The sequence below is a fragment of the Suncus etruscus genome, chromosome 17 (assembly GCF_024139225.1).
Source record: "Suncus etruscus isolate mSunEtr1 chromosome 17, mSunEtr1.pri.cur, whole genome shotgun sequence".
In the NCBI taxonomy this organism is placed as follows: Eukaryota; Metazoa; Chordata; class Mammalia; order Eulipotyphla; family Soricidae; genus Suncus; species Suncus etruscus.
In genome coordinates this window covers 13,864,888-13,890,284 of record NC_064864.1, presented here as the reverse complement: position 1 = coordinate 13,890,284, position 25,397 = coordinate 13,864,888, and the positions used below count along the sequence as shown (strand labels likewise).

The 25,397-nt window shown below is 34.1% G+C and overlaps 1 protein-coding gene across 1 annotated transcript in view; it reads right to left on the bottom strand.

The window, feature by feature from the left end:
• PCDH15 (protocadherin related 15) overlaps positions 1–25,397 on the bottom strand; it is a 1,226,762-nt gene that overhangs the window by 71,152 nt on the left and 1,130,213 nt on the right. The window contains exon 28 of the mRNA XM_049790532.1: positions 20,799–20,926. Within this exon, the coding sequence (XP_049646489.1) occupies positions 20,799–20,926 (128 nt within the window). The remainder of the gene's footprint in view (positions 1–20,798; positions 20,927–25,397) is intronic.

Genomic DNA, 25,397 nt, shown 5'->3' with positions numbered 1-25,397 from the left:
CTGTACTGGTTTTATGGCAAAATTATACCCTAAATGACATTTTATAGAATCTCAAGACTCATTAAAGAACACAAAATCAAGCACTCAAGAATAGAAACTCATCTCTGATTCAAAAGCCCAGATAGGGCTTTCTTATAAACTAATTAGACAAAGAAGATTATATAGTAGCCTATGGATTATTCCTGGATTCCACAATTAAGAAAGAGATTACACCTGAGAGATTTCATTTACTAATTTTTCTTCTATATAAACACTATCAGAGGCTGTAGGACTTTAATTAAGACAAGATGTTTTATGTCTGCATCTCTGTTTTAGAATTAAGTAAAAGAAAACACTGGTAAAACTTATAGAATTTTTCTCACAATAATACTCTCTCTTCTTCAACAAGTGGTGTTGGGACAACGGGTCAGCATATGCAAAAAAATGAACTCATATCACTTTACTATCGTGCATAAAGGTCAAATCAAAATGAATTAAAGACTTTGATATCACAGCTGAAACTAAAAGGTATATAGAAGAAAACAGGTAAAACACTCCATGACACTGAGATTAAAGGGAGGCATCTTTTTTAAAATATAATTTTTATTTTAATCATAGTGGCTTACAAATCGTTCACAGTAATATTTTAGGTACATATTAACATTGAATCAGGGGAATTCCCATCACTGAATTGTCCTCCATCCCCTCTGTTCCCGTCCTGCCTCCCATAGCCTCCACCCTTACCCCCAGGGCTGCTAGAATGAGTGGTCCTCTCTGTGCCTAGCTTACTACTTAGTGATCTTACAACTGTTTCGTCATGGTACCTCCATTATTTCCCCCTCTAATTGGGAGGCGGGACTAGATAGTTCAAGCTATTTGGTTTTGTTTGAAGAAGAGAAAAGTAATAACATGGGGTAAAAATCAAATACGCTGAAAATGGGAGGAGGCCTTCTAGAGGCTCTCATACTCGGTTTGAGAGACGAAGGGGAAAAAGAAGGTGAAACACCACAACAGAACAAAAAGAAGTGTCAAATAAAATATCCAGTGAGCAGTACAGCAATAAAGATAAGCACTACATAATAGCCATGGTCTTGAAATAAAGAAACATGACAGAGTGCAAAAAGAAAGAAGAGAAAAAAAGAAAAACAAACAAATAAATAAATAAATATGGAGACAACAACTTCAATATCCACACCAAAACAAAGAAATTGACAAAAACTAGATAGATAAATAAAAAAAAATTATTTTGTGCTTTTTGTCTTTTTTTTTCCCTCCTACAAGGCAGGCATCTTTAAGGAGGAAACACCACTGCACAAGCAAATGGAAGCAAAGATAAACAAACTGTACACACTAAACTGAGAAGCTTCTGCCCTTCAAAGAATTTGATCTTTGTGTCTGTAGGATACACATAATAGGAGAAACATTTCACCCAGTACCCATATAATATGGGGCTAATATATAAGTTATACAAAGAATTGACAGAACTCAACAAGAATAAACATCTAACCCCATCAAAAAATTAGAAGAAATAAACAGATATTTCCTCAAATAAGAAATACAGAGGGCCAAAATACACATGAAAAAATGCTTCACATTGCTAATCATCAGGGAGATGAAAATCAAAACAACAATGAGGTATCTATCATCTCATATCACAGAAACTGGCAAACATCACAAACTCCAAGAACAACCAGTGCTGGTGTAAATGTGGACCAGAGTGTTCGCACAGCAGTAAGATGTTTTCCTCGCACGGGGCCAGCACAGGACAAACTCTGGTTTGAATCCTGGCATCCCATATAGTCCTCCAAGCCTGCCAGGAGTGAAAGTGCCAGAGCTAGGAGTAACATGTGTGGCTCCCAAACCAAAAACCAACCAACCAAACAAACAAACAAAACCACCACCCTCTACACTCTTATGATCATCTCAGCCCAGGTGCCCAATTATAGATGAGTGGCTAAAGAAACTGGCACATCTACACAATGGAATACTTTGCAGCTGTTTGAAAAAATCAAAGTCATGAAATTTGCCTATACATGTATGGACATGACACTTATGCTGAGTGAAATGTATCAGAGGGGGAAGGTCTTGCTCTGGGATAGTCTCTGGAGTATAAGAAAAAAATAGTCTATGGAATATAAGAAAATAAAAGATAATATGATAATAATATCCAGAGACAATAGAGATGAGGGCCAGGAATACTCATCCAAGATATGAAGCTTGCCACAAAGAGTGGTGAGAGCACTTGGAGCACTAACTACACTGACAACAACCATGACAATGATAGTGAAAGGGAATCAGAATGCCTTTCTCAGACAGGCAGGAAGAGAACAGAAGAGAGAAATGGGGGACATTGGTGGTGAAAAATGTTGCACTAGTGAAGGGTGTTGTACATTCTTTGAAACCGAACTATGAACATTTCTGTAACTATAAAATTATTAAAAATATATTTCCATATCATTCCATGTATAAGCAAATTTCATTACATCAGTTTCTCTAAGAGCTGTCAAGTTTTTCCTTGTGTAGATGTACCACAGTTTCTTTATCCATTCATCTATCTATTCTTAGGCACTTGTGTTATTTTGACAAATAGCAGGGGAGTGCAGTGAGGGCAGAGAAAGAAAAGATCACTTTGACAATTATAGTTGGAAATAATCACTCTGGGCAAGAATGGAAATAAAGTGGCATTTATGATACCCCTTCAGTAAAAATATTGCAAATCAGAGTGTCTAGAAGAGAAAAAAGGAAAGAAAAAGAAAGAATGAAGAGAGATATATGAAGAGAGAGAAAAATGTCAGTCCAGAGGTAGACAGGGTGGTGAACAGGAGGGAAACTGGGGACAATAGTGGCAGGAATGTGCACCAGTGAAAGGTCTTATTCATTGTATGACTTAAATTCAATCTGAACAACTTTATAACTATGAAAATAAATAACCAATTGTATTATGACTAACCTGGAAACCACAATTTTAAAATAAATCATATTTTATAGCATAATTTTTATTATTGGTGCATCTACATTGAATTATATGTTAAAAAATAATTTAAAGTTTTACGTGCATTGAATTCTGGTCAGACCTTCACACATATGAGATATACATTTAATTGTTTCTTTTTCCTTTTTCTTAGTAATATTCTAATTTTTTGATGATTATCAATATAACATTAATATGACCTGGAGAGCCAGAATAAGCTGTTTCCTGCTGTTATTCATTAATGCAAACAACAAATTATTTCACTTTTAACTTTATAACAGATAATTCATTCAATTTTCTTCAAGGATTAATGTTCAGCTGTGCAGTCTTTTCTAATACTATTTAAAAACTGTCAAAAATGTTTAACATATTGATCTATGTGGGGGTAATTCAAAAGACCACTTTAATGTTCTTAAATTGCTGGCTGTTTACTGTGTTTTAATGTGATTTTAGTACCTTCATCCTGAAAAGACTACTCATCAATTTTTACTTGCTTCACTACTGTTTTTATAATACTTAGGAGTACTTGAAGATTTATTTTTCATTCTCTAATAGACGCTAATTACCTGGAGATATTCAAGTTCTTGGTTTGAATGACATAGTGCGATAACAAGGAAATAAAAAGAAATTTAATATGTCCTGTCTCAATAGTTTTTGAGGTTACAAAATATAGTATGATTGTTCAAAGGGATTTTTTATTGTTCTTTAAAGGATATTTTGCCACACCAAAACCACACCAAAGAACCAATATGTTTCCACCATAATTCCTTTACTGTTTTCATCCTCACTGGTAGACACAGTTCTGTGTTCTTAAAATGTGTGTGTGTGTTTTTTTTATGTTCAATTATGTTTGTTTTCTTGCTTTGAATATAATAAAAAAAAACAATGGCAAGCTCTATACAGGTTGGCAAGATTTTATCTGAAGACTGCTATTAAGGTTTCTTTCTCATATCATATTTGAGGTTATGTATAACACTTATAAGTATATATAAACATGCATATTTATTTGGTTTCCTGAGTGCTATGTATAAGACTTCTGTAATTACCAACAAAAATTACAGAAAAATGACTTTGTAATAGTATTAATTAATATAGCTCATTTAAAAGCCTATAACTTTCAATATGGTAATTGCTTATATAATTGTCTGTCTCATTTACAATATGTCAACTGAAAATTTATATTTTCTTTCAATGGAAATATATTTTAGTGAACTATTACACTAAAATGTATTTGAAAATAGAGTTCCAGGCATTTTCTAACGAAGAGAACTGTTAACTTCCAGTTTCTTGTAGTATTATCCTATACTACCACAAACATAATGAAATTTAATATTTTATGCTGATGCTAAAATAAGTTCTAGAAAAATAGGCTCACTCTTTATCTTCAAAGGCAATCATAAAATATCTGAGAACTCAAAATAATTTCTAATTTTCTATTAAAATTGAATCAATTATTTAAATGTAGCAGTTTTAATGACTTGATAATATCTATGATGAAGAGAAATAAATGTAATATAAATTATCTGCTAACAAGTGAGCCCTTATTTTCTGGTAGGCACCTTTTTGTTTCAGCTTCAATCAAACCTCTACTAATTTCTAAATCTAGTTCCAACCTATTGTATTAAACAAGGTACAATACAAAAAAAAACAACTTTCCCTCACTGGCATTGATCCTTAAACTATGGCCCGCGGGCCACATATTGTATTTGTATCTATTTTGTTTCTTCATTGCAAAATAAGATATATGCAGTGTGCATAAGAATTCGTTCATAAGTTTTGTTTTTCCTATAGTCAGACCCTCCAATGGTCTGAGGGACAGTGAACTGGCCCCCTGTTTAAAAAGTTCGAGGACACCTGGGCCAGGTCATCCATATTCAGATGTTACTTAATCCTAAACTGTGGGGGTAAAAATATAACAGGGGAAGTAAAATTCTTATTCACCGTGCTGCTTACTTCAGTTAGCTATCATTGCTATAAATACAGTCTCTTAAGCACCCTCAGGAGTGATCTCTGAGAACAATGATAAGAGTAAACTCTGATTACTGCAGGTTATAAACTAAACTAAATTAATTACTGCAGTTCATAAACGTATGTTCTGAGCTTATTAGTAGAGATTTGTGGGTCTGAATGGCGCACATTGCTTCCTATTATTTGCTAAGTGCCAAAATACTCCTATTTATGTTTTCTAACTTAAATCTTTTTGCTTCCGTGTACTCCTTCAAGCCAGCTTAGATTCTTTCTCAATTACCCATACATTAAAATTATTTTTTGCTTAGGCTTATGTCTCTTGCAAAGGTTTATCAATTCTTAAAAGTATAACTTCAAAATTAGGGGCTATGCATATGTTTAGACTTCATAGATTATTTTAAAGTATTTTCCAATTGTACCAATTTCTAATAAGTCAAAAATATGAAGAACTGCAATTATTTTAAAATTTGGCTTTGTATCTAATTCTAATAACTTTTTATTTTATTTTATTTTATTTTGGAGGCAGACTTGGCAGCAATCAAAAGTTACGCTTGGCTCTACACTCACAATCACTCATGGCAGCATCAGGGGACCATATGGGAACCCAGGGATCAAGCCTGAGTAGGTCTCATACAAAGCAAATGCCCAACCTACTATGCAGGCCCTGATTATAATAATTTCTTTATTTAAGCACCTTGGTTACAAAAATGTTCATAGTTTGATTTTAGTCATAGAATGTACATCACCCTTCACCAACTTTTTGCCAATAATGTCTCCTTTGTCTTTATTTACCTTAGCCACCAATTCTGATGAATATATGCTGTCATATTGTGATCAATTTTAAATTCCCTCGTAGTTAATAAAGTTCAGTTTGACTCTGTGCTCAGAAATCACTCCTAGTAGGTTCAGGAGATCATATGCGATACCAGGAATCGAATCAGGTCATTCCCAGTTGACTGCATGCAAGGCAATATCCCTACTCCTGTGCTATCATTCTGGCCCCCCAGATTATATATTTTATGTCTTATAACATCACTGGGAGGTTATTGGCTGTAGGTAATAATAAAGTACTTCAATTTACTAAATACCTCTCTGGCTTTGTCATTTATAGAAAACTGTGATGGTAAGAAGGAAAATAATTCTTAGAATTAATTAAAAAATGCTATAAAAATAAAATAAAGTTTATATAAATATTGTAGCTATCACATCATGCCTCAGTACCTATTTGGGACTATCTAGGGCCTTATTGGTTTTATCTCCCTTACATGTATAATCCTATTTCAAGCTTGCTTAATCAATGTAAATTATTTGAAACTTTTGGGAAAGGTGTTCATTTTGTAACTTAATTAGAACTAATATTTTTCAAATACATAAAAAGTGCCTAAGCTACAGATAAAAAACATTATCAAGAAATATAAATAGTAAAGTACTTAGCCTTGCTAAAATTTAAATTAAATTTTATATTAAATGAATATTAAGTAAAAATTTAACTATGTGAAACATATATGTTCATAGCATCGTCTAACTTCATAGTTGTTTTTTTTAATTTATTGTTTGTCATTTGGCTATCCCCAATTATTTTAAGGGTTTACTTCTGGCTCCTCACTCTAGAATCACTCCTGGCAGTACTCAAGGCACCATATGGGAAGCCAAGAATTAAATCCTGGTGGCCATGTGCCAGGTTAGTGCTTTATCTGCTGTATTATCTCTCCAGCTTCTATACTTCTAATTTTGACAAGAAAGGAAATTCCCAGAACCTCATCTTTTTTACTCTGTTCATCATTTAACTGAAACACTATTTTACATATCAAAGATGTGATCATATTTTCAAGTAATTTATGCAAAATATGGCTAAACAGGTTAAAAAATATTTAGAAGCCGATGAGGTGGCGCTAGAGGTAAAGTGTCTGCCTAGCAAGCGCTAGCCAAGAAAGGACCGCGGTTCGATCCCCCAGTGTCCGGTATGGTCCTCCCAAGCCAGGGGCGATTTTTGAGCGCTTAGGTAGGAGTAACCCCTGAGCATCAAACGGGTGTGGCTTGAAAAACCAAAAAAAAAAATTATAAATATTAAACAAAATTCAGAACAATACCAGTTTGAAGAGATATCACAGAAAATTTTGGGGAAATCATAACATTGGGATAAATGAAGTCCAACTCTAGTTGGAAAAAATTGACACACAGATATATTAAGAGCATTATTTGCTTAACTAAATTAGATAACAATATAGTTAAAAGTTATAATATCAGGAAGGCAATGAATTCTCATTTACCTGTGTTCATTTAAGTTTTCAGGCATAAACCCTACAACTCAGAAACTCCAAGCTAAATGGTTTGTTAGGTCTTTTATTCTCTTGCAACAATAAGTGTATAAGCTGAGATTGGCATTTAATGATACCTTAATTATAATATTACTTGTTCACATCTGTACTATTTTTAGAGTAGCTAGTATAATACAAACATGGGTAGAACAAGGGGAATAATTGTTGTAAAACATACCACTGGGTGGAGGGGAAACATACCACTGGTTTCAAAGGACATTAAATGTTACCCTTCCCCAAGGCCAAATGCTAATCTTATGTGGATGGTTAGATCTTCCCACAGCAGGTAGAGGTCTGTAGTTGGTTATTAAAGTGGGCTTGGGAAGGGTGAAAGGGACTCATCAAGAGAGATGTACCAAGTGGAGACAGAGGCTGTTAGATGGATGGAGGGCAGCTTAAGACAACTTCTTAAAAAGCTTAGCTTAGAGGCCATGTGAAAAACATGCACATGGCAGTTAGGGCCTTGTAATAAAGGGTGATGTCTCCTGAAACTTCATCTGACTGCTGTGGATCACTTCTTAGCTGTCACTTTGATACCTACACCAGGCCATAGGGGCTGCAGGCACTGGGCTGGGTCGAGAAAGGCCTTACCATCCATTCATCCACTCCATGCACACTAGGACTTTATAATTCATAATTAATACAACAATAAAACACAAATTTTTATGAGATAGATGGTGCTTTATATTTCAGAATCAAGAAATATAAAAAAATGACTTTTATACTGTTCTCAAATGGTTGCCTTAAAGGCCTTGAATTTTTTTGACTGGCACTATTTTCCAAAATAATATACAAATCTGAGAAATAACTAAAACACAAAAGGGCACCTTGTTATGAATAAATGTTAGTGTAAGAAAAAAATATCTGTAACCAGTGTGAAACTAGTACAAAAATCCCAAAGATAGTAAAGAGCAGATTCAGGATAGAATCCAAGTAACTGGTCTCCCAGTCCAATGCCCTACCATGTGGAGGATAAAAGAGGATAATATTCATGCCAGATTAGCTGGCTGTGAATCCTGGCTTCTCTGCATATCAGGTGTTGGTCTTAAACGGGTTACATATTACTTTTTTTCCTCAATGTTTTTACCTGAAAATTGATAATAATATTAGTAGCTTCCTCATGTGGTTTCTAAAAGAAAACCATTTAATTACAGAGAATTTTTATTTTTAAAAGTAACCAGCATAAGGCAAGCAAACATGAATTAACAGTTTACTTTATCCAAATACTGCCTTTATGGTCTGCACCAGAAGTGAGTTTGACCTTGTAAAAGATACTACAACAGGGAAATACATAAAACCCTTAGGATGAGCTGGAATTGTTTGCCATCAGACCCACATGAGCAGGCATAAGAGTAGAACTCAGAAACCCTTAGAAAATCAACCTCTGTGTAGAAACAGATTATATTGTTCTCTGCATTATTAACCTTGAAAATATCTGTTTTTTCCACAACAAACAACAGCCCTCTCTAACAGTGAAAATGTTTTTTATATCGACACTATTTAGCTGATGCCTTTTACTATATTATATCAATAAAATATAACCAACAAATATGCATATATTAAAGTGGAGTGAAATACATAAATTTTGTTTTGGCTTTCAACATTTTGATTCCTTTGTTCTAACACCAAGTTCTTTTTATTTGCAACTTGTACAGAGAGGGTTATAATGTAGAAGCATTTTTATTATCTTCTGATTATACTTAACATTTCTCTCGATTGCATTAAATTAGGTTACTGATTTTAGCAAGTAAAAATATATACAATCATATAGTTAATGGAGTCATAAAACAAGTATACAACCAGTCTGACTTATTACCTTAATATAGATGATTGCAATTCACCCAGGCCATCTCAACTTGATACTGAGTGACAGATGTCTTGATAATTACTTTCTTATTTTTAGAGAAAAAATAATGTGTTCTATTTTATTCTTACATATTACTTCTGCTAAGACTCTATTCTTTGTTACTTACAGGAAGGATTTTTAAAAAATATAACTTAAAATATAACTTACTTGGAAAGTAATTCAGCATTACTTACCTTTATTTTCTTCCAAGGGTATATAAAAAATTACTGCATCTAAATAGTAGGTATGGGTTTTGTTTAATTATTTGCTTTTTGGCTTTATTTGCTTAAGATTTATGTAAATGAATTCTAGAAGCAAAATAAATAAAATAATTTAATGGTTCTCAGAAAGATAGTAAAGATAAATAATAAATAGTACTTTTATCTATTGCATATTTATCACTTAATAGTTGAATAAATTACAATATACAAAAAGTATTTAAAGTCTCATCTTATTTTAAGTTTACAAAATTGTAATATAAAAATATTTTCTTGTTTTGTTAGCCTTGCTTTTCTTAATTGTGTAGCTAATCTCAAAGTCCTTCTTATCATCTATACAATATTTATTTTAACTGGTTTAATGAATGCTATAAGTGTATGTTTCTAATTTATGTGTTAATACTTTAATCATTTATAGTATCTTTTTCATGATATTGTTTTACTCTGATATAATTAAATTTATCAGGTTTTCTTTTATTTAGCAGGGGGCATTTCAATTAAGGAGTGTTTGATGCCCAAATAAAATGAATCACAATTTTCTTTTATTTCTGATGTTTCTTTTGGGGGGATAAACACATCCAGCAGTAATCAGGATTTACTTCTAGTTCGGTACTTAGAAATTACTCCCAGAAGCACTGGAAATAAGGTGTCACTGAACTGGGTTAGCCTCATGCAATACAACTGCCCTACTTATAGTAACATTAGCCCCATGAATCAGAAAGTTCATGGTATACTATTTTATTTACTTCGCGGGGGCATGCTCCTAAGTGAGGTTCTGGAGTCTCAGGGCCCCCTGGCTATTATATCAATTGAAGTGCCAGAAGACATGTTGCTTCTCCGATCCTAGGATGCTGGGGAAATCTAGGTTACTCCTGCTGTGTTTGAGGCCTCCAGCTCTGCACCCAGTAATGCATGGAACAATCTGTGGTGCAAAAGATCAAACTCTAACAGTGGTACTAATTTCTGGCTCAAATATTTTAAACATACTAGGAACTTTATACTCTACCTTGCACTCTGAAGTTTAAGGTAAGTGGCAGATAGTCTCACAGTTATCTTACCAATTGCTTAGAACTGTTGCTATTAGCACCTAGGGCTTACTGAAATAAAATGTTAAAAACACAGGTCGAGTCTGGAGCGACAGCACAGCGGCAGGGTATTTGCCTTGGATGCGGCTGACCAAGGACAGATCAGGGTTCGATCTCCCAGTAGCCCATTTGATCCCCCAAGTCAGGAGGAATTTCTTAGCACATAAACAAAAGTAACCCCTGAGCATCACCAGGTGTGTCCCCACAACAACAACAACAACAACAACAACAACAATAAGAAAAAAACCAATAAAAAATCACAGGTACAAAACCAAGTAGACTGGAAGATACTGATTTTAGAATCTGAATGAAAGATTCACATTCATTACTTAAAAAGAATGAAATTCTCTGAAATCTTAAAGATTTTCAAAGTCTACATTTTCTAGAAATAGTATTCCAAGTTGCTAAGTCAAGAAAATATTTGCATGGGTTTGATCTTATATAATCATGAAGACAGATGGCTAATATGAAGGCTTATGGTAAAATGGATCTCAGGCCCACAATATCACAGGCAACACAGGATAAACTTAGATGTTCCTTTCTTTGTTAATGCCCTCTTCAACACCAGTCATATAAATAAATGAGGTTTTAAATAGTAAAAACACTGTCATGATCTTCAGGAAAATGTAATCAATAAACTAATCTTGATCTTAAAACAGTAAAAAAATTTGCAGTCAACCATTATGAAATTAAGATAAAATTTTTTGAAGGAAATTATACTATTTCGGGAAAATATATGAAGACAAGGAAGCTAGGACTATTTAGAAGAGCAATCATAAAAAAGTTAAATGAGGGCCGGGCGGTGGCGCTAAAGGTAAGGTGCCTGCCTTGTCTGCGCTAGCCTTGGACGGACCGCGGTTCGATCCACCAGTGTCCCATATGGTCCCCTAAGTCAGGAGCAACTTCTGAGCACATAGCCAGGAGTAACCCCTGAGCATTACCTGGTGTGGCCCAAAAACAAAAACAAAAAAACAAACAAAAAAAGAAAAAGTTAAATGAAACTTGAGTATCCCAATTACACTCAGAAAAGTTGGTTCAAGTTGTGAGAAGAGCTGTGTACAATGTTTATTTGTCAAGCTTGTTAAAATACTCCCGGACCAAAGAGATATGCACAAATTAAGATGCTTTTCTTTCATGCAGGCAACCTCAGTTCAATCTCTTGCAACTTATTTTGTTCGTCTTCTTACACGACCAGGAGAAATCTATGCGCTCACATCCAGTAGTAAGCTCTGAGCACCATTAGAATTAGACTCCAAAGAAAATAAAACTAAAGGCAGTAAATCATTCTTAACAAAGATTCTGTATCTGAGGAACACAGTAAATGGAATGGGTGCCTTAAAAAATGTAAATGTCATAGAGCTATTGAGATCATAAATGCTATTAAAGTTATAATTCAAATAAAAGGATTATGTCATAAAATTTATAGGAGAAGTTGCCAGGCATTCCAGAAGTTGAAAAGAGACAGATAAAGGAATAGAGATCACATTTAAAGAAGTGAAAGCTGAGACCATCTAAAATTAAAAAAATAATAAAAACAATAACATAAGTGACAGCATATGTTTCAGATGCTAATATAATAGCCAAATGTTTTTCTATAATTATAGTGACTAATAATTTTAGCATTTAGAACAACTTGGTGAAACCAGTTATAACAGATATATGAACATATTTATTTAGTGAATGAACATTTTCACAAGTAATTTTATTGTGACCTTTGACACATCAAGAAAAAAAAGAAACTTTAAAATGACATAAGCATCATGCTGCCACATGACTGCAAGCCTGGCCTGCAAAGCTCTATTTTACTACTAGGACAAGGATTGGGTTCATCTTCTAAACCACGTAAATGTCTCTGGAGCTATACTTGACATATCCACTCTAAAACCTTCATACTGCCATAAGATTGCAAGCCTAGGGGTACCAATGTTTTTGTCCTACAACAAATATGGCCTATATGCCAGGGATTAGCTCAATCTTATGTTTATCTACATTATAAACCCAAAACTATGTAGACATGCTATTAATTTGATACAGAACATATCTTATATTGAGGGTAGGTGTGTCCCCCATATTTCTCAGCATACAATCTTAAATCTCAGTTAATTTAATGGAAAAATGAGTTGGAATTTTTCTGGGTATACTCAATACAGCATGCATGGTAAAAAAAATATGCAGCAAATATACTTAGTAAATCTGATAAAAATAACTACATATATCAATTTCTATTAACAGAATACAAAATGTTAACACTAGTAAAAATCAAAGGACAATAGGGAACTTAAAGAACATAGCTGCACATACAGATAGAAATGGAAACTTAGATATCCATAGGCTCATCAAAATACTCAAGTGATTAATGAAGACCTAAAATATATGCTCACTGCACTGGCAATAGAAATAAAGAAAATAATTGCCAAAAAAAAAAAACCATGTAAGTTATAAATAGATGAGAAATTCAACCAACTCAAAGAACTTTTTCAGAGAACAAGAGATTCCATAAAAAAGAAGTTGAAGAAGCTCAATGATATACTAGAAAGCCATGATAACAGAATCCCACAGGTTAGAACCTTATAGATTTACTTGAAGAGAAAATGCAAGCCAGCATTGATAAAGAAACATATAAAGCGAGACAAATGGATGGAGGAAAATGTAAGTTACCTAATGAAAAAGTCAAGTAAAATAATCTTTGAATCATAGGAATATGAAGAGGTGAGTAAAACGGAAAAAGGGAAAAATACATGGTAGATAAGACAAGAGATGAGAACTTCCCCATTCTCAGGAAGTAGGCAGCTATACAATTTATGAAGCAAAAAGATTACAAAAAAAAAATTGGCTCCAGCAGGGCAGGACACATTGTATTCAAAATGGCAAAACCAGAGCAAAGTAGATAAGCTTCTTATAGCAATAAAAGAGATAAACAAAATAAGTTTAAGGGAAATAGCATAAGCATGAAGTCTCTCATGAAATTGTACAAGTGAAAAAGATGAAATGACATATTCAAATGAAAAACTTTCAATCTAGTGTTCCGTACTCTTTTAGATAGAAAGAAGGGTTAAACACAATTTTCAGACAAATCCAGGCATCCTGTTTTATCTCCCAAGCCTGCCAGAATTGATTTCTGAGAGAAGATCCAGAGTAACCCAAGAGTTTAGCTGGGTGTAACCCACAAATAAACAACCTAAGTAAACAGGCACAGAGTAGGTGAATGGATAAGAAAACAAAACCCATTCATTTGCTACTTACAGAAGACATACCTATAACCACAAGATAAAGACTCAGAATGAAAACAATCATTCAGGCCATCAAAGACATAATTAAGATATTGGAAATCCATGCAATGTGCATTTAATCTAAAATAAGTACTTAGAGAGAGGGTTAAACACTAATTTTGATCAAGAATAAAATAAACCAAGAAGTACTAACTCTATATTAATATATGTATATATAATACAAACAAAGGTTTGGTCATCAGCATTTGTAAGGCATTTGTTCACAAACTTGGTGAAAATATGGATGAAAAAATATCAGTAGTGAGAAACTTACACATGCCATTTTTCTGTACTGAATAGATTCACTAGAAAAATATTATTAAAGACACAGATGCACTTGCAAAATGCAAACTCAGAACTCTATATAACACTATGCACAAAAGTCAAATACAAATGGATTAAAGACCTGGATATCAGAACTGAAACCTGAAGATACATTGAACAACATGTAGGTAAAGCATGACATTGAAACTAAAGACATCTTCAAGGCTGAAACAGCACTCTTCATACAAGAGGAAACAGAGATAAACAGATAGAACTTTATTAAGTTGAGAAGTTCTGCACATCAAGGATAAAGTGCCTAGGATACAAAAGCCCCAACCTCCACAGAATGGAAGAAACTATTCACTCAATATCCGACAGAAAAGGGACTTATATATAAGATATATAAGTTACTGACAGAACTTAACAAGAAAAAAAAATCTAACCCCATTAAGAAATGGAGAGAAGAAATGAACATACAATTTCTCAAAAAATAAATATAAATGGTCAAAAGGAACATGAAAAAATGTTCAACATCACTAATTATCAGGGAGATGCAAATCAAAACAGTGAGGTACCATTGTTTAGATAAGCTAAATAAGAAACAAGAAAAGTTTGGGTTGCTAAATTTATACATGATTTTCTATTCTCAAAAAGGTGAACCTACATTCTCTAGTTCATATAAAAAATTCTCTAAGATCAATCACATATTTTTTTTGGGTCCTCACCCGATGTCTCTCAGGGGTTACTCCTGGCTATGTGCTCAGAAATCGACCTGGCTTGGGGACCATATTGGACGCCAGGGATCTAACTAAGGTTCGTCCTAGGCTAGCGCTCGCAAAAGATGCCTTACCGTTCCATGCCACCACTCCGGCCCCTATCAATCACATTTTATATACTAAACTCACATACATAATAATTATATCAATCATCTTATCAGACCATTATGCCAGAGAGATAGAAAATAGAAATTAACCATAAAAAATGTGGAGAACCTCTAACATATGGACTCTGAAGAGCATGCTGCTAAATTAGAACTGGGTTGAAGAGAATATCATGAAAGACATAAAAAGAATCCTTGAGGCTAATGAGAATGAAGAAACAACCAAAACCTCTGGGACTCAGCAGAAGCAGTACTAGAAACTTAGAGTAGTACAGTTCTACATAAGAGAAGAAAGCAAGAGAAAACAGCATCCTAACACACATATTAAATATCTGGAGAAACAAAAGCAAATAAATGCAAAGTACAGAGAAGAAAAATAATAAAAACCAGAGCATAAGTCAATTATATAAAAACCAAGAAAATAATAAAAAGGACCAATGAAACTAGGTACTGATGCTTCAAAAGAATAAACAAGAGAGTCAAACCATAGTCCTGACTTATGAGAAAAAAGAGAAAGTACTCAAAATTTTTGATCAAAAATTAAAAAAAATTATACCATAACTCCTAAAAATCAAGACATCATGATGGAGCTGGAGTGGTGGAACTAGAAGTAAGGCATCTGCCTTGCAAGCTCTAGCCTAGGATGGACCACGGTTCGATCCCCCAGCTTCCCATACAGTCCCCCAAACCAGGAGCGATTTCTGAATGCATAGTCAGGAGTATCCACTGAGTTTCAATGGGTGTGGCCCAAAAACAAACAAACAAACAAAAGACATCATGAAAACTTACTATGACCAACTCTAAATGTAGTAGTTGTCCTGGCACATATGGGTTTGGGGTGAATTTTATCAAATCTTCAGAGAAATTGACTGCTCATTATCCTTAAGCTCTTCCAAAATATTAAATAAACATGAATATTCTCTAATATCTTCTACAAAGCTGAATTATACTGATACCCAAAATCGACAGATATACTAAAAACAAAATTTAAGACCAATCTATTTAATGATATGAGTATTTTAATTGCTGACTGAGTCATTGCTGAAATAAAAATACCTAATTTTTTTGTTTGTTTTTTGGGATCACACCCGGCAGCGCTCAGGGGCTACTCCTGGCTATGCGCTCAGAAATCTCCCGGGACAGGCTCGGGGACCATATGAGATGCCGGAATTCGAACCACCGTCCTTTTGCATGCAAGGCAAACGTTTGCCTTACCTCCATGCTATCTCTCCGGCCCCAGAAATACCTAAATATTTTTAATTTTTGTATAATACATCTAATCCACTATTCATATTTTAATCTATAAATCATAAAATTATTGATTGATGGGATTGGAGCAATAGTGCAAAGGTAGGGCATTTGCCTTGCATGTGGCTGACCCAGGATGGAAGTAGATATGATCCCCTTTGTCCCATATTGGCCCTTAGCCAGGAGTGATTTCTGAGTGCATAGTCAGGAGTATGAGCGTCACCGGGTATGGTCCAAAAACCAAAACAAAAACAAAAAAACAAAAAACCCAAATTACAAAAACTAATTATTTATTGATACTTTATACATTTTCTGTTCAATTCTGAACAGTTTTCTACTTTCTATATGCAAAGTATTATTTTTACTATTTAGACTTCACTCTTTGTTGTTTTATTGGTAAGATATTTTGTTTTGTGTGGGGCCACACAGGATGCACTCAGACGTTACTCCTGAATGTGTATTCAGAATTCACACCGAGAAGGCTCGGGTACTATAGGGGAAACTGGGTATCAACTCAGGTTGGCTGTGTGAAAGGCAAATGCCCTACCCACAACAATATTGCTCCAGCCCCCCAATTTTTCTTTTATTTAAAATTACTTGTACATTCAGTGAGGTAAAAATGGTTGCATGATTTCATGGTATATGAAATCTAACGGTATAGCATTGCAAAAAGTAGCAAAACCTATTTTACCAGTTTGGATTGCTTCCTTACTTTCTTAATCATTTTACTGTCAAGCACCATAGCTTGGCTAACCAGGAATCAATGCAACACCCAGGAACACTTTTTGTTGCAAAAAAACTATTAAAAATACCTGCTTTCCTCACTTTCACTCTGATTAAATTGGGAAAGGAAAGGATGCCAAGATTCTAAACTATAGGCAGTATTTAAAAATACTCACTACTTAAGAATTATTACTCTAAATCTCCCAAGACCTGTGTCTGTTCCACAAACATGCTCTCTGCGTTGTTTCTTTGGTGTTTTGTTTCGCTTTGCTGCTTCTGCTTAGCTATGAGCTTCATTTAAGTTCATGGTGAGAGAATTTAATAGCATCAGTGTTATTCTAATTCTTCACCCTTTAGGAAACATTCTATTTTATTCTTTTAAATCTATGAAGTACCTATTTCTTTTGAAATTCCATGAATGTGTGCTTTCCTAATTGAACTGATTGATATATCTTTTACCTGAATATACAGATACATGTCATATTTTCTATGTACTTAGAATATTTCCTTTCCTGAGAAAGACTCTCTTCCAGAATCTGAAAAAAAATCCCACAAACACAAGGATCCATGCAGTTCCAGAAGAACCAATTAATCTCTTCTCCAATTCCCATTTGTTCTAAGACATCTATTAAAAGCATAATGTTTGAAGGTAGATCTTTGCAAACTCTAAAATGACTTAGACTTTCATGTTATATTTTTTTCTCAGTGTACCCGAGAATAATAACTAAATAATTAATAAACACTCAGATATTGAGAGGACTTTGAAATATTAAGCATTATTTTTCATTTCATAATGTGTAATGTGTTTTTGTACATGTATAAATGGAATCATTTCTGCAAAAATTTCAAACAGTGTCTTCCATTTCTTGTATAGAATCTCGAGGTAAGTGAAGGGCTGTTACCCCCATCCCCCATTCTTCCTGTGTAACCTTACCTGATGGTAACACCAGCCCATTTTTGGGAGGGGTCTTTGACAGGTAACAAAAGGATTGCCTAAGGGGTGTAATGGGAATTCAAGGATTGAGAGGGAGATTCAGGGAGAAGCAGGATGGAGGGAGAGGAGACAGGTTGTATGCAAGGCTGACTATGGAGCCAGGGTAAAAGGTTTAAGTATAAGGGCCAGAGAGATAGCATGGAGATAGGGTGTTTGCCTTGCATGCAGAAGGACGGTGGTTCGAATCCCAGCATCCCATATGGTCTCTTGAGCCTACCAGGAGCAATTTCTGAGCATAGAGCCAGGAGTAACCCCTGAATACTGCCTGGTATGACCCAAAAAACAAAATAAAACAAACAAAAAAAAGTTTTAAGTATAGGAGCCACACGTGGTGGCTAGGCCTTTCCTTAAAGAAAGCTTCATGGCTCCTGAAACCTGACTGTTGTGGTTCATTTCCTCACCACTATCCTGAACCCTCACACCCATTGGCTGCGGGGAGTTGCAGGCACATGGCCCAGGCTGGCAGAGAAAGGCCTCTCCATCCATCTCACCATCATCCATCACCATCCAGAACTCCATAATTAATGTCTTATTCTACAAATAGCATCTTTGTTCCTGTGACTTTTTGTTTCCAGAATAATAGTTTCTTTCTCTCAAATATTTGTACCAATTCTGAATGTGCAACCAACATATACCACATAGAAACAAGCTTATTATAGTCATCTTTTTAAGTCTTGAATAACTAAGATTATTAAAGAAATATTTTAACAATTGATTTCTTGTATTTCTCAGTCCCCCAATTATCATATTATTGTAAGTTGTTATATAAAAAAATCACAGGGTCTTCGATCCACAGAATTTAACATTTGATTATGCCCTTTCTTGGTCAAGCTTGTCTTTATATGGCTCAGTGATCTTACATTTTCCTACTATTTTTTTTCTCCTTAAGATGTTTTAGGTCATATTTTTTTTGAGATTAGCTACATCAATCTGATTTTTATTTCTGTTAACTAATCCTATTTGAGTTTTCTCCTTATTTTGAACTATTTAAACATTAAAACTGGGGGCTGGAGAGATAGCATGAAGGTAGAGCGTTTGCTTTGTATGCAGAAGGACAGTGGTTCGAATCCCGACATCCCATATGGTCCCTTGGGCCTGCCAGGAGTGATTTCTGAGCATAGAGCTAGGAGTAACACATGAGCACTGCCGGGTGTGACCCCAAAATAAAATAAAAATAAAAGTTAAAAATAATTTCAGTCTTGAGAGATAAGACACTGACTAAGATGCTTATATTGATGTGGCTAACCTGGGTTTGATTCCTGGCATCCCATATTGTCCCTAGAGCCTGTCAGGATCTCCTGGCAAATATTTTATTATATATAGAATAAAATCTATTGAAGAAATATATAGTTTAATATAGGATTATACTTAATATATATAATAATATATAATATATAGTTTGTTCTGATTTTATATTAAAGTTTAGACCAAAATGTTGCTTATATTTACCTCTTAATATCTATATAATTTCATAATATGTATATAATGTGGATAATGAAGGCCAAATGTTTCCATGTTTATTTATTTTGGCTGGTAGTCTGTGGCTTTCAGGATTTACTACTGGCTCTGCCATTAGGAATCACTCCAGGTAGGCTAGTGAGGACCATATGTGGGTTGGAATCTAATGTGATCCCAACAACTGTGATAAAACCTGGATCAACTGTGTGCAAGAAAATTGCTTTACCTCCTCCTTACTATCTCTCTGACAATTTTATTGACAATATCATTTTGACAGAGATTTGGGGTCATACTCACTGGTGCTTGAGGACTATTCCAGGCTATGCTCAGAGTGTATTACTGGTAGTGGTCAGAGGATGACTTGGTTCCAGGGATTGAAGAAGGTTAGCACCTTCTTCTTGCAAGGCAAGGCCTTTAACATCTCTGTCCACCCAGGATTTTTTTTGACAAAATAACATATTTAATGCACACAAATTTTACAACAAAATCAACAGGCATAGAAAGCATTACATAGTGCAAACACCAAAAAGATACATAGTTATCTGTGTTGGTGCTTATAGAAATTAAGACAGGAAACGTCCCCTTTCCTCAGTTGGTGAGCTTGCAATTATTCTCAAGTAATTGCCTCCTTCTTCCCACTTTATGAAACTCCAATTGCTACTTGTTTATTACGACTACTTGGAAACTTATAGGCTTCCCCCCCCCCCCCCGTTCCCTGCAAGCAGATATAAAGGGGAAATTATGTTCGGCTACCTAAATATGGGGCCTAAACCATAGAGTTTATCTACCAAGATTAACTATTTCTAATTCCTTGCTCTTGAAGCTATAGTTTTTAAGTCACTCCCCCATATCTTAACCCCACAACCAACAATGAGGTAGAATGAGAAGTATACTTGTGTACTTGTTTTACAGGAACGTATAAGGTTAGGCATGCAATTTAACAGTAGAACACTTGCCTTCATGGGAGGCCCTGGTATTGATAGGCACATACACAGCTTATTAATATGATTAAGAACGGGACTTGAGATGGTCTTCTTTACCTTCCCTACCCAAGAAGGCACTTCAAAGTTCCTTGCTATAGTCTTAAAGTAAAAGTAAAAGTCTTATTCTATCTTGCCAAATGTGGAACTAATTTCTCTGGCTCCCCCATTTGATACACAAAGGAGGCTCTTGACAAAAGGAGCAGTTTTTGTGAAACTGTAATGCTGATGTCTCACCTTCCTTCCTGACTGCTAGAATCCACCACCTCATTTTGCAGAAGTACCCAGGACTCCTGAGACCCATCCTAAGTACTGTAGTTACCACCACCAAACCCAGGATATTTTTTTTAATAGGAGTGGGGCCAGAGCAGTGGTGCAGAGTTAGGGTGTTTGCCTTGCAAGCGGCTGACCTAGGAGGGACCACGGTTCAATCCCCTGGCATCCCATATGGTCCCCCAAGCCAGGAGTAACCCCTGAGCATAACTGGGTGTGGTCCCCCAGAAAACAAATAGAAGTACTAAAGAAAAATAAAGTGATTATAATTGATCTTTAAAATATGAGTTGTACTTTAGATCTTAGTACATTTTCTTTTCATACCTTAACTCTCAGTACCGAAGTAAACATCCTTGCATCCTCAGATACACCACCAATATAGAATTTCTTTTGAAAGACTGGGGGGTGATCATTTTCATCCTGAATCTCTATATACACTTTGGCTGTATTGCCTGGAAAAAAAGAAATGACATTTTTATTATAGATGGAAATTCATTATAGATGCCCAAAAGCAAGAGTTATGTTACTATAGAAATTTTAATACTTAATTAGAAAGTAATTTCTAAATGAAATGCCTCAATATCTACAAAGGGATAATATCTGCAAAGGATCACTGATATTTCTTACAGATTAATTTTAAGATTTCTACAATTTTTATTTAAATTACCTACAATTAATATGAATTGGTTTCATAGAAATATAGTAGTATTCTCTGCTAACACTAATGGGAGCAACTTAAATACGCATGTCCACCAGTGCATTGTATAAAAAACCTTAGTATCAACTGTTAAGGAGGTTAGAGATCATAATTTTTTTTTTACTTTGGGTGTCATTGCTCTTGTTTTCAGAGGTTAAATTTTACCTAGTTAAAGACTCTTGAGAACTGGGGCCGGTGAGGCGGTGCTAGAGGTAAGGTGTCTGCCTTGTAAGCGCTAGCCAAGGAAGGACCATGGTTCAATCCCCCGGCATCCCATATGGTCCCCCCAAGCCAGGGGCAATTTCTGAGCGCCTAGCCAGGAGTAACCACTGAGCATCAAAAGAGTCTTGAGAACAGATTTGAATTTTCCACAGACACCTTAGTATAGTTGAAAATTTATCTTAAATAGCATACAAGGATAGTTATGCGACTGAATGCCTGCTAAGAAAGAATATATATGTTTACAATATGTGCTATCCACATTTATTGCAAGTCACCTACACGAAAATGCCTGAAACTCTCCATCACTGCTCTAATGATATTTCTAGTGGACCTCTTTACTCTTTCACCTGCCCTATTCCATTATCTGCACTCCTATTTGACTTACACATCACAAACATACACACATGACTAGATAATTTCATTTTCATAATCAAAGGTTAAGGATTATTATTACAAATACTGTTTATTCTTTTGTCTTATTGCTTTGCTTGCCACAGATCAGTTAATTCATTCAATACATGTGCTTATTTGAGTTTTTTTTTTAAATTTTTGAGTGATGCTCAGGTATTAGTCCTGACTATGTGCTCAAAAATCGCTCCTGGCTGGGGGATCATAAGGGACGATGAGGGGTAAAATCGCAGTCCTTCCTAGATTAGTGTTTGCGCCACTGCTCTGGCCTTATTTCAGATTTATATATATATATGTATATATAATATGCAAATATAAATATATATAATATGCAGATTATATATAATCTTTTCTAATAGCTGCATATTATTTCTTTGTTAGTATCAAATCAAACTTCTTCATTTGTTCACCTGTCAGATATTTGTGATGTTTTAATATCCTCGCTATATTAGTAAGTGTTGTAAGGAATATAGATATGCATATACTTTTAAAATTGTTGTCATATTTGTGAAGTAGATATCAAGAAGTTTTAGATTTAAATTAGAAAATAAAATGCAGAAGAAAATATTATATTGTGTTTATTAGATGGAATTGAGTAATAATTGCGTGACATTAAAAGATTATATAAAGCAACTTGATTTAAAAATGTCACTACTTATTTCTCAATCTTTTGCTCAGAATGACTGCATTTTGTTTTACTGGTATATATTTTATGTTTTAGTATCTAGGTACCAATATGGAATGTTTTGAGATTCATTTAAGTATTTTCTATTTTAGATTTGATGTTGCTTTAAATCAATCATATCTAAAACATAATTTTATTTTTGCTGAAAGGTTAATAACAAAATTAGGAAAAAAACTGCATGTAACCACTGAAATAAAAAACCAATAACCAGACTATTATATCATATATGATTTTACCTAAAACTTTTAGTATAGCAAGTGGAATTAATGAGAAATTTGCTAACAGTGATGAAAATAAACTACAGATTATTATAGACTGTCTATAATAAGTAAATTATGTGCTTGTGTCCACATTGACAACTTTTCCCATTAACTTTAAAATTACCCATTTCTGTGAATGTAGCCTTCAAAATAGAAGCTGAGGAGTACTATTTTTCTAAACACTATTTTTATGAGCATATTACTCTCAGAATGTTTTACACCTTCTGAAAATTTTGAGGAAATTATTTTGACATTGACTTTGTCTAATTCTAATTCAAATTAATATACACTACTGTAATTTATTTTTATATAGTAAATTAAGACACTTTCCAAAAAGCATTTTAATACAGGACTTATAAGGATACATTGAACTGTGAGAGTTATGATTCTCAGAATCAAAGATTGAGTCAATGAGATATAGCTACTATCACTTCTTTAGTCAAAATTCAAGATTCAAAGTAAGAAAAACATGTTTACTCAGGGATTACAATCAAAGCTTTCAGTGTCCTTTCTCAATAAACCAAGTTGTCTCTATGGTTATAAATACCTTTTTTTTTCTAGGAATAGTGAAAAATAGAAGTACATTCCTTCACTTTAAGGGCTGAAGTATGTTCCTTCATTTTACTTTTCTTGGGGCTGATTCCTTGAACTATAATTCAGAATTAGTTGCAGATTACAGTTTTTTTTAAGGTTTTGCCATCTTTTTTATTAGGGAAAGATGGAGGTGTGTATGCTCAATATTTTCACATACCCTTGCCCTCAGTTTCATATATTGAATTAAGCATTATTTGTATGGTCCAGATTCATAATAGCTTTTTGACTTTTAAAACAGGAGTGAGAAAGTACTATAAATTTTATGATTGCTATCACAATTCATTTTGTTTATTTTGGGGGAGGCACAATTTGTAGTAAGGTCCTATTCTTGGTTCCTTAGTGCCCAGGAATCACTCCTGGATAGCTCAGATGCTGAGCATTGAATTTAAGTAGGGCATGTGCAAGGCAAATACTCTACATGATATTCTCACAGTCCAATCCCATTTATTAAATTAGCTTTAGAAGGAAGAAGCATAACAATTTCATGGAATGATAATAAAATTCTAGCACTGAATTATAAATCTTTATATATACATATATTGAAATAAAAATAATGTTTAAAATGAATGCAATTTTCCAGCATCCCCAAAAATTTACTCCTGATTTGGTCATAAATATGGGTAAAATTTGTGCTCAGAATCAATAGGAATCCACTTTCACCACCCACTAACAGGTATGGGGTGGTGAAATCAGACCTAGATAGGCTGCAGTATTGTTAACAGTGTTCCCAGTTAACACTAATCTAGGCCCCCTCTTTGTTCCAGTTCTTTTGTTTGTTTGTTTGGTTGGTTGGTTGGTTGGTTGGTTGGTTTTTGGGCCATGCCCGTTGACACTCAGGGATTACTCTTGGCTATGTGCTCAGAAATCGCTCATGGCTTAGGAGGACCATATGGGACACCGGAAGATCAAACCAAGGTCCGTCTCAGGCTAGTACTTGCAAGGTAGACAGATGTCTTACCTCTAGTGTCACTACTCCAGCCCTCTTTTCTCCAGTTTTAAATTCTGAGCACATGATGCTGGCTAGTCAGGGATCAGGTTCTTCCTCTTTCATATTTTCAGCAAAATCATTCAATTAAATAAAACTTAACAGCATTTTCTTAAAATTTTTTCATCAGTTAAAAATTTAAAATTTTACTATAATTCCAATATTTAATACGTTCTTTTATTAAAAAAATAACATTACTATTAGTCATGTTTATCAGCCAAAAATTAGTACAGTGGGAAGGCAAATACCTTATATACAGCTGATCTGGGTTTGATTCTAGTACCAATTTTGGCCCTGTGATCCTGTCACCTATAATACCTGAGTAGAAAGTCACAGAGGCGGTGTATATTTGCTCCCAAAGTGATATGTAATCATATATATATATATATATATATATATATAACCATATGTAAATATAATTTACCATGTTTTAGCATGACAACTAACTTTTATCAAGTAAAAACTAATTACAATTCAATTATCTCTAAACAATAAATACAGAATATGCATTATTTGATAGAAAATGCTTTATTGCTGTCTCATGATTTTTATCTATTTTTATCCATTCAAATCATAGATTTTTACTTGATAAAATTCATATATTAAATGCAATATTAAAAAGTCTGCATTTCTTACATAAAATTGAAGTGCATTCAATTTTTATATTTAACATAAATAATGATTGCAAAAAAAAGTATCTTAATAAAATAGCTACGTGATATGGCACAAGAAGATGATATTAGACTAATAGATTGAGTTAGTCAAGATAACTTTTTCAAATTCTTCTTGAAGAAATGTTGTTATAAAAGCAGTTAAGGTCCAAGTAGTAGTCTAAGAAATACAGCATTTGTTCATTAACAAATAATCATTTATTTATTTCTTCTTATCTGTCACTTCTAAGAGAGCAGAGCTTTATATGAGTAGGTCCTTGAGGATTATGTGAAAAGTGCACACGAAAAATTTCAAATACACATAAAGCATAGTTTTCTATATATCCACTTCCTTTCTTGATTTTTTTCAGTTGTCTCTCTGGTTTAGGGTTCTATATCTGGTCATGTTTAATTTGTAGATG